Raw genomic sequence first — 10,532 nt, forward strand, 5'->3', positions numbered from 1 at the left:
GAAATGTTCCTCTTATAGTTTGTTCAGATACTGTCTCTGTTTGGAAACAGACAAGTCGTACTGCCATGACAACCAGTATAAAACACTAACGCTCGTGATAATAAATATACAAGTTTAATGGCACTCAGAATTCTTTTTAAATGACAAAATATTCCAAAGCACCTGTTGCGGCAGAAAGACAACAAGAATTGAGCCGAGATGAGAACAAGAGAATCTTGTTGATACAAGAGAGGGGAAAGGGGAGGCGGGTCGACAAGTTCTGGTAGCTTGGTTCCCGGGAACGGCTTCCCTACGGTTCGGCAGTCGAGATAAGGGAACCAGGCAGAAGAGCCAGAGAAGAGGGGGACTGAGTGAGTTAAGTTTAACAAGTGGGATGCCTCTGAATTCTGGTTTGTACTGTGATTAGGTATTATCATGCTTTGTCGTCTGTATGTTCATGTATACCACAATCTTTAGTATCTCCTTGTGTATTTTGCAGACTTCATTTGTTATGCTGTTATCAAAGCCCATGTGTTGATCTAGGGTCTGGCTTTCTATAACCCTACTGTACTAAACAAACATTTCCTCTAACCATATGCTGTTCATCACTTGCTTGATAAGGGTGTTTGAATCTAAACCGAAACATTGCTCTCATTTCAGTAAAGAAGTTGTTCATCCATGTGAGTATTATGGTGATGTGTCTGACAAACCCAGGAACCTACCATATTAACAAACCAGGATCTGGGCCCATAATAAGTCTTCTATCCAAGGGATGTAGCTATAACAACCTGCAGCTTCAGAACAGTGGACCATCTATGCCGGGGTTTGGTTTAAGGCTACAATGAACATTATTTCAGCCATAACATATCATACAGTCCCCATGTTGGACAAAAGAGATGGTTTCTTTGAAGTGTATTATTTTAGAGAAACCAAATGGGGCAGACATCTGGGCAAATCATTCAAACCCACAATCATAGGACTCTGGCATGCCAAAGGGACATAACTCTTCACAGGTAATAGTGGCGCCTTCTGTGTCTGGTACAAGATGTGTGTATGGAGTAATTTGAACGCCTCAAATGGTCTATGTGAGACAGCTCTACATAACAAAGCCTCAGGCATGGAAAAAGAGGTGAAAGGTTATACAATGATAGGAAATCTACAAGTCATAAACTCTGCGCAGTTGACTAAACAGGTGCTTACTTCATACAACATAATGTATCATTTGATTGGAAAATATTTGATCCCCTGAAAATATTTGAGGCAGCTATAGAGAAATACTAAACTAAATTTTGCAAAACAGACAACTGGAAGCCTTCACCTCTGATATCTGCATCTGTGTGTCTTCTTGTGTGTCACCTACCATACTGGAACTGTCACATGGGTGAGTGAGTGAATGAGATGGGTTTAATGCTGTTCTGAACCATGACTCAATTGTATCAACATTGGTAGGAGGACCACATTTAAGACTGACTGATAGATCGTGTCAGTCACCTGGTACAACGAGCATGGGATACTGAAGATCATTTCTAACCTGGATCTTCATGGGTCTGCATATTTAAAGCAGTTAGAAGGTCTTAAGATACTGATGCATCTGGTAAAACACATAAGCAGGAATGGCGCTGTAAAATAACAGGATCCTTAAATACATATGGGCATCAACTCTGTACAGCATTCTAACATATACAGACATACAATTATCTTTCTTACACATTTCGAATTTGTGGCATACATATCATACAAAGATTCTCAAGAATGGCAATACACAGGTGGGTTACCCCAAAAATGCTTCTACAATAAGCATACATTTCTGTAATATAATTAACAGCTTACCTGAAAGATGGCTCTGACCAGATAAACACATCAGCTGCCAATTGTTTACTTATGCAGATATCTCAGGAAATAAAATATCACAATAAAGAGTGAGTGAGTGAGTGAGTTAATATTTAACATTACAATAAAGAATTAATGTTTATGTGAAGTGTATGTAACACAACAAATCTTTATAAATTAATGCAAGCACAATGTCAGTAGAAATAGGCAAATTTTGATTAAAAGAATGGAAACTCAATACTGTGCTTCTCAAGTAACTCATCATTCATACCTGTTCAAATTGAAACTGAAATATCCATTGTTAGGCATAAATGTTACAAAAACAATATTTGCAATATATGTGTAAAGGCTAAGTAAATGAGGCTAAATGATGTAGGCAACACTTTAATAGCCACAACATTCATATTTAAGTCAGTGAGTTAAGCTCTACTGAGCAGTATCCCAGCTATATGGAAACAGTCTGTAAATAATTGTGTGTGGAACATACAATCCAGTGATCAGCAGCATGAGCATTGATCTACGCAACTGACATGTTAGCCGAATCAGCCAGCATGACCACACGATGATGTTAGTCGCCTCTTATGACAAGCATGGGATACTGAAGATCAGTTCTAACCCATATCTCCAGAGGTCATATAGTGAATCTTGACATGATCAACCAACAGGCAATGACGTAGGCAAGGACCACCTGTTTGATCACTCTTTAACACCATGCTCAGCAATTTTCCAGCTATATGCAGGTGGTTTGGACCAGACAATGCTGTGATTGACATCATGAGCATCATCTGTGCAACTCTGATGTGATGACATGCATCAACCAAGTCATCAAGCCAACCCCCCAATTTGGTTAGTCGCCTACCATGACAAGCATGGATTACTGACGACCACTTCTAATCTCACTGTAATGGGTGTGTGATACAAACTATAATTAGCAGGTCCTCACCGAGTGAGTTGCCAAGGGGTGTAACTCTGTAGCACTTATGAAATCCTGCTTCATCAGGAATGGGTGGACAGAATTAAGACAGGTAAAGTTTGTTGCAATGCTGATTGCAAATCTTGGAAAAACAGTTTTAAAAATCTGAGCCTTTGATTTAAAACTGGTGTGGACTTGTTAATATAACAGGTAATAGGAACTATATATATTGAAACACAGGAGCCATTGTGACAGAACAATCCTTGAATTAGTCAATCATAATCTGTGCAGTGGTGAGTGAGTGAGTGAGTGAGTGCTGTCCAAGGTTGTCATTCCTTGAACCGTCTTGACACTTTCCACATCAACTGTCTTTAGCCATATGCACTTCGTACAACAAACCTTGACTGGATGTGCATCTGCATCTTCAGAGTTTTAAAGCTCAAACACAATAAATATTCATAAAGAAAGTTCATATTTTCTCCTGATAATTTCAGGGACCGAAAAATGCTCAAACCTAGCGATGTTGTCAAAAAAAAACACATGGCGTAAGCTGTCTTTATCAACAAGATGGCACAGAGGGAAAATCAGTATTCAAAAGCAGTATTCACTTTCCAAATCATTCATAAAGCTTCACTTCAACTCTGCCCTTCTGGAGGAGGTGCCGTTGGGGCAGCCCTCTGCGCCCTCGCCTGGACGACTTGTCTGTATATTATAGTAATATATATTGCCAGGAGAAGAATGATGAACAGGTCGTCCAAGAATCCCAGCAGCCCAAACACGGCTTCCGGAATGATGTCTAATGGAGAAATGAAATATAACAAGGCTGCAAAGAAACACACTATCACGCGGAGTCGGAACATCCAGATCAGACCCCCTACTGAGAAGAACTCTGTATATGCATGTCGCAGTAAAACAGGCAGGTCTCGGATATAGTCGCTGATCTGAAAATAGAAGTCAGTATACATGTGATAGAAGTCAGTATGCTAATTTTAACTTTTCTCCAAAATTTCAACGCAAAACAAGCATAAATGGCCTAAATGTTTTCTTTACAACATTGCTAGTTGAAATTCTATGAGCATGTTTAAAGATGAGTGAGTATGGGTTAGATTTCAGCTTTTGAAACAGAAAACATATGAATGAACATCCTGATTACTATATCAAAGAAATATATTGCATACATTAATACAGACTTAAGTGCTATGTGTGTTATTGGAACATACTGGCCTGGGTTCTCCAGAGAATCTGCGGTTGTAGTTGCTAATCTGGTCTAAAATAACTCTCCGTTCTCTACTGTCCTCGTTGTTTTCTACCTCAGTGAAGTTACGCAGGAGTAGTGTAATCTGCAAGACAAAATATAATCTAGAAAAAACAACCCAGAAGGAGACTTGATGAAACAGCAGGACACAGGTTGGACATTTCCAGTCAAACTACTAAGAGAGGCCATGGTAAGTTTGTCACAAGTTGTACTATAACATAGATTTTTGGCAAAATCAAGCTATCATAATTAAAATTTACACTCATCCTCCACTTTAGACAAAGAAAGCAGTCTCCAATTTTCTCATTATCATGATGTCCAGTATAATATACAAACAATGTAAATGCCAATCCTTAGCCCTGTTGAGAGTCATTTACATTACCGGCTAATGGAACTTGCAAGTGAGGTTTAATCAATGACAATTAATGTCCCTAGAAGCAAGCAGAGACAAGAGAGTTTAGTTTTACACCACACTCAGCAGTATTCTAGCTATATGGCGGCAGTCAATAAATAATGGAGTCTGGACCAGACGATCCAGTGATCAACAGATTGAGCATTGATCTGCGCAACTGGAAACCGATGACGTGTCAACCAAGTCTGGGAACCTGACCACCTGATCCCATTAGTCACCTCCTACGACAAGCATAGTCACCTGTTATGGCAAGGATAGGTTGCTGAAGGCCTGTTCTACCACTGGACCTTCATGGGTTTGATCAACAGTAAACTTACTTGTTGTCTGCAGACTGGGCAGCGGACAGCCCCAAGCCACTGACCATGTTGCCAGTATGTGATGACACAGTGGCCTGCAACAGGCAGAACACATGGAACATAACAAACAGTACAATTTGTCATCCACTCTACAACCTTACGAGGACGGTGGGGTAGCCTAGTGGTTAAAATGTTCACTCGTCGAGCCGAAGACCCAGGTTTGATACCCCACATGGGTACTATGTTTGAAGTCCATTTCTGGTGTCTGCCACGACATTGCTGGAATATTGCTAAAAGTGGCATAAAACTAAACTCACTCACTATACAGCCTTATTATAATAATGATGATGATGGTTATTTTACATACATGAGAAATATTCATTGTCAAAAGAACAAGGACAAAATATTGATTTATGGGTGTAATTCAATATTCTTCAAATAAAAGGAAAAGAGATTAAAATGCTGATTCATGAATGTAAGTTTTTTATGTCTGATATAGTCCTAATCAACAAATCAATACAACTAGATACTTATCATTGCCAAATCCTGACACAGAGCAGAATATTTGTAAACATAGCCCAAATCAGCTGTACATGCTGAATAGTGACATCGTGTGTGATTGTCAATGTGAATGTTCACTTGCACTGCAAACCAAAAGTTACCATTTTCTTTAATCTGACTGGTTGAAAATCATGATCGAATGGTATTCGATTCCCTGGAATTGCAAGACTATTCACTGCCCACTGACAAGTACAATATAGCACACAATTGTATTGTTGTGTTGTCATCAGTGGTGATGTCATTCAAATCATATTGACATGTAAAGTCGGGATGACATCACAAATGAGCAGTTTCAGATGCTCCCATGGGAACCGCCTGAAATGGCCGATTGATGACACTTCACTGATGAACCCGTACTTAATGTAAATGAGTACAGACAGTAAAACCCATGTGGGCCTTTTGGTTTACTTTTGTGTTTACAATGTCGACAAACATCATGTTATAGCCAATATCTGAGACTTATTGAGTATCTGAAGCCAAGGTTTTAAACGAAATATTCCTGAGCTTCAAATACTCAATAAAACCCAGAAATTGGCCAACACATGATGCTGATCTCCTAATTCGAAGACTCTTAAAGACATGGTGGGGTAGCTTAGTGGTTAAAGTGCTCACTTGTCATGCTGAAGACCTGGGTTTAATTCCCCACTTGGCTACAATGTCTGAAGCCCATTTCTGGTGTCTTCTATCATAATACTAATGGATACTGCTACAATCAGTGTAAAACTACTGCTGAACAAGCATTAGATGAACCCTGACCTGACGAATGACCCCAATTTGCATATATGGTAACGCCCTCCAGAACATTCCATGTGAAACAAGAGGGAAACAGGTTGTTGTCTAAATATTGAAAAGTTCAATTTCCTCGTGTGAATCATGTCGTGATGGTGTTTGGCTGAACTAAATCACTCTACAAGACACATGTTAAACAGTAGTGGTATTGATTTCACGCCACAGTCAGCATGTATTGCACGTGCTTGATTGCCAATCTAACTGTAACAATCAAGTGTATTCGTACAGACTACTTTCCCCGCCTGCTTGTCACAAACACATTCACTGTGCAGGCTCATCTAATACTTGTCAAGCAGTAAACTCACACAAAGTCTCTAAAGAATGATATATCAAGATAACAGTATCAGAATGTGGTCATCAAGCCACTAGTCTTCCTTCCTAGTACCAACGTATTGTTTGCTGAAAGGATTAGATTAGTGCATCAGACCAGAATTTTCAGAAAGGTTGTGAATATAATACCAATGAATATTAACACAGGTAAGCTGTACATGTTAATGACTGAATCAAGCTCGCCCCTGCCCCGGTATCTCACAAAAATGTCTTTACTAGTAACTGCATATGAATTTTCTAAAATTCAGTGTTAAACTTCACTTGTAACATACCACAAAAAACATGGCCACAATTTGTTTCAATTGCAAAGGCAGCATCTGCCAAACAGATGGGACATGTGAGTTGTCCGTTATTGTCCCGTCTGGCCCTCGATGGACGGTCTGCAGTGCCAGCCTCATTACGAAGCCGAGTTCGGGTTGATTCCACATTAGCTGCACTCTCTGGGTGAATGGTCTGATCATAATTCTGCTGCCTGAAATTTGATGGACAAACTCTGAAAAGGCAAAGCAGTTCGATTCCATAGACATCTGACAAAATCATCCTATTGCTATTGCACATACATGTTGTTGACGAGACTCAGATCACCTATCTGGGGATGGAGTGGATTGAGCTTCTGTTGGACAAAGGTAGCTAAATCCTCGGACATGCTACAGATCAGTTGATAATAGTTCTTGTATCCTGTCTATTATTAGTCATTTAGGGGATCACTGGTCTTCAATAATGTGTCTGACTCAGATAGTAGCGCTATCAATGCCTCACCATCTCTTGCACATGTACACAAGCACACACACATGCACTCACTCATTAACTCACTCACACAAACAATAAACTATGCAAGTGTAAACACTGATGGGATAACTGTGTGATTAAGTCTGAAATAACTCAGCCACAGCTTGTTAGCTTGACCTGAGCTACTCTACATATGCATGACCTGGTAGGTCAACTGGCACAAACAGCAGGTCGAATTAACTTCTTTAAATAGGGGAACAGGGAATGCTAAATGGTGACCTTGTTTTGGCTGTTTGGACATGCTGACTATCAACTGACAAAGGTGCACTACTTCACAATAATACACCCAAACCAGTTGTGACACAGTCATTAAATGCTTTAGCATTCACTCGATCAGGTGAAGCCGAACAAGGTGTACAAGTCCAACAACTCTGATGACAGATAGAAATACATGTAAACCTGTCAATCAATGACACTTTCAACCTTGAAATGAACACAGTGTGTATTTGCTGTTTAACACCACACGCTGCAATATTCCTGCTGTGTCTAACAGAAACATGTAAAAATCTGGACCATATGATACAGTGACTGATACAAGCTCTCATACACAGCACTAAGGTATGCTGACATGCAGACATCAACCTTGACAGTCAGATCCATTTAGTTGCCTCTTGTGATTAGTACAAGTTCTCAGGGGCCTATCGTAACCCAGTATCCCAAAGGAGACTTCAAATATAGACAAAGTAGAAAACAAGCAAAACATTTTTGACAAGCATAATTACAGGCCCCCCTAAGTAATTGAAGGAATTACAGCAAATTTGAAGGAATTGCATCTCAAATGTAAACAAACGCAGCCCACTCGCGAAACAGTTGCAGCGATATCGGAAATTTAGCGGTAATAACAGAAATACATCGGCCCTATCGGAAGCAATGTCGGTAATACTGGAAACACGCTCGGCCATCTTCGGAGATTTTTCGGTCGCGAGCGGAAACCCATGCAGCAAAACATGGCGTCGTTGGAAGAAGCACCCGTCTCGGTGAGATTTGGTTTTAGTTTCTACAATTACATTTTTATGCTTATCCATCTTTGACAACCCGTGTTGAATGCGTTTAGGTATGCGGTGTTATCGGGGCAAAAACTCATGTTTTTAGGAAAAGATAGTCACTCTAGGAGAGTGTCACAAGTCATGCCCCTGTAGTTTGTTTACATCTGAACATCGAAGTCGTGCCGATGATTACGAACGTGAGCCAGATATAACATCATTTTTTTTGTAAAATGTGTTTAAATTTGTCAATTGCACTTCGTAGCAAGAAAAATTATGGCTCATAAACTTCTTCATGGCGCACGTTCATGATGTTCGTAATCATCGGCACGACTTCGATGTTCAGGTGTAAACAATCTCCAGGGGCATGACTTGTGACACTCTTCTGCAGTGACAATCTTTTCCTAAAAACATAAGCTATTGCCCCGATAACACCTCATACCTAAACGCATTCAACGTGGGTGGTCAAAGATGGATAAGTATGAAAATGTAATAGTAGGTACTAAAAACAAATCTCACCGAGACGGGTGCTTCTTCCAACGACGCCATGTTTTGCTGCGTGAGTTTCCGCTCACGACCGAAACATCTCCGAAGATGGCCGAGCGTGTTTCCAGTATTACCGACATTGCTTCCGATAGGGCCGATGTGTTTCTGTTATTACCGCTAAACTACCGATATCGCTGCAATTGTTTCGCGAGTGGGCTGTGTTTGTTTACATTTGAGATGCAATTCCTTCAAATTTGCTGTAATTCCTTCAATTACTTAGGGGGGCCTGAATTAAATGGACTTAGGTCTTACTAATATATCAGAATACATTAAACCTCATATGTTATATCTTTGTGCTTACACTTTTCAGTAAAGTACAGACTCTAGTGTTTTGTTGGGTCAAGTCCCATCTGGGATTTGAGCCAACATCTGCAGAGTCAGGCACCTAATTACCAGCACACAAAGTCAGTAGTCTGACCCATTCAGCGACTGCGGTTTCCACATGTAACTCAACTGCAAGTTTTCCCTAACCGCGGACATGGCAACTGAATCTCATATTATTCATGTCATATTATAATAGTCCTGATGCAATAGCAGAATATACATGAAATATATATTCAGTATATATTGAAAGTTCAAATCGGCCAAAATGCAAATCAAAGCAAACCTGTAGTACACTATGTATTGGAACAATAGTCATGAATAAAATATAAGAACAATAATGAATAATTATTATTGAAATCTTGATGTAATTATGTATGAAAATATTGATGCAAAATGAAGTAATTTCAACACAGTTCATCGAATGCAGAAGTCTCACAAATCTGAAGAAGCTACATGTTATCAATGGCCGTTGTGATTAATGGTCAATAACCAAAACACACTGACATTACTGAATATTTTGTAGTTTCTTTTGACCTTTGACGTCAGTCAAAAAATCTATAGAGTTATACTGAATCTTCAATACACACAAGTAATATACATAAATGCCATGTCACTCAAGCCAACAGGTAAGTGTTTATGCCTTTACCTTTTCAACACAAATGCTACCAATGGTACCAGTATTCCGAGGAATGCTCCAAGACCATAGAGCACTTCATTTCCTATTCCTTCTACAATATTCGCCTTTCTAAGGTGGGACGACATTTCTAGATATATATTGTTGTCAAATCACAGACATGTACTAAAATCCTCAAAATGTGAATAAAACATGTATCCATTTGGATCCGACATGTCTAGTTTCACATTCCCAACGTGTCCTTCTTGAGAGACAGCTAAATATAGACACGGAAGCATATGTCACGTGATTTGAGTTGCCATCATCTCTCTAGAGTAGAGATTGTTCACGCGGAAATGATTTGAAATGTCGCTATGTGTGTTTGTCAAGTAGATAATACTACTTTCTTGCAGTACATGTCTAAACACATCACATTTACGTGAATTAATGTAAACAAACATCAGGTGTAGACGTCACAGACTGGGCACCTGTCTGCCTAAGCAAATATGAGTGGTAGTATTATGTCGCGTACCAATATCACAACCAGTTTACAAACGTCAAGGGCTGAAAATATGTCGTACTTTCTTTACAACTATTTTATAGACTACGCACGAAGGGACGTGAATTTACTTTAAATCCAAACACGTTCAGAAATCGATATACACACATGACACACATTTTAATACACTTGAGGACGAGCTTATGCTGTTCTGTGGCGCTTTATAGCCTTGAACTGATCCGGCTAGACAAGAGCAGCACTCCTTAATCCCCGGAGCGTAAAGATGTGTTAATTGGGCACCTAAGCAGACTCAGAGAGCAATTCGGATAATTAGGACTAACAGAATGTTGATTGAAACAGAGAGTTATAACTATACTATGCAAGAAAGCTAGTGAGTGTCGGACCAAGGAAAG

General features: G+C 39.6%; 1 protein-coding gene across 1 annotated transcript; it reads right to left on the reverse strand.

The window, feature by feature from the left end:
* Positions 1–97: 97 nt before the first annotated feature.
* On the reverse strand, positions 98–10,161 carry LOC137291786 (E3 ubiquitin-protein ligase RNF170-like). Its single transcript, XM_067823312.1, has 5 exons — positions 9,654–10,161; positions 6,638–6,837; positions 4,707–4,780; positions 3,943–4,062; positions 98–3,663 (listed from the first exon to the last, which is right to left on the reverse strand). Exons 1-5 carry the CDS (start codon positions 9,767–9,769, stop codon positions 3,358–3,360), a joined length of 816 nt encoding a protein of 271 aa, XP_067679413.1. The 5' UTR covers positions 9,770–10,161; the 3' UTR covers positions 98–3,357.
* Between the last annotated feature and the right edge of the window lie 371 nt (positions 10,162–10,532).

Source organism: Haliotis asinina, chromosome 7, assembly GCF_037392515.1.
Source record: "Haliotis asinina isolate JCU_RB_2024 chromosome 7, JCU_Hal_asi_v2, whole genome shotgun sequence".
Classification (NCBI taxonomy): domain Eukaryota; kingdom Metazoa; phylum Mollusca; class Gastropoda; order Lepetellida; family Haliotidae; genus Haliotis; species Haliotis asinina.

Excerpts from the sequence above, each read along its gene's own strand:
- LOC137291786 (XM_067823312.1), bottom strand. The coding sequence starts at position 9,769 with ATGTCGTCCCACCTTAGAAAGGCGAATATTGTAGAAGGAATAGGAAAT. Across the intron at positions 6,838-9,653 it reads GTAGCATTTGTGTTGAAAAG|GCAGCAGAATTATGATCAGA; the intron begins GTAAAGGCATAA and ends ATCAAATTTCAG. Across the intron at positions 3,664-3,942 it reads TCTCTGGAGAACCCAGGCCA|ATCAGCGACTATATCCGAGA; the intron begins GTATGTTCCAAT and ends TTCTATTTTCAG.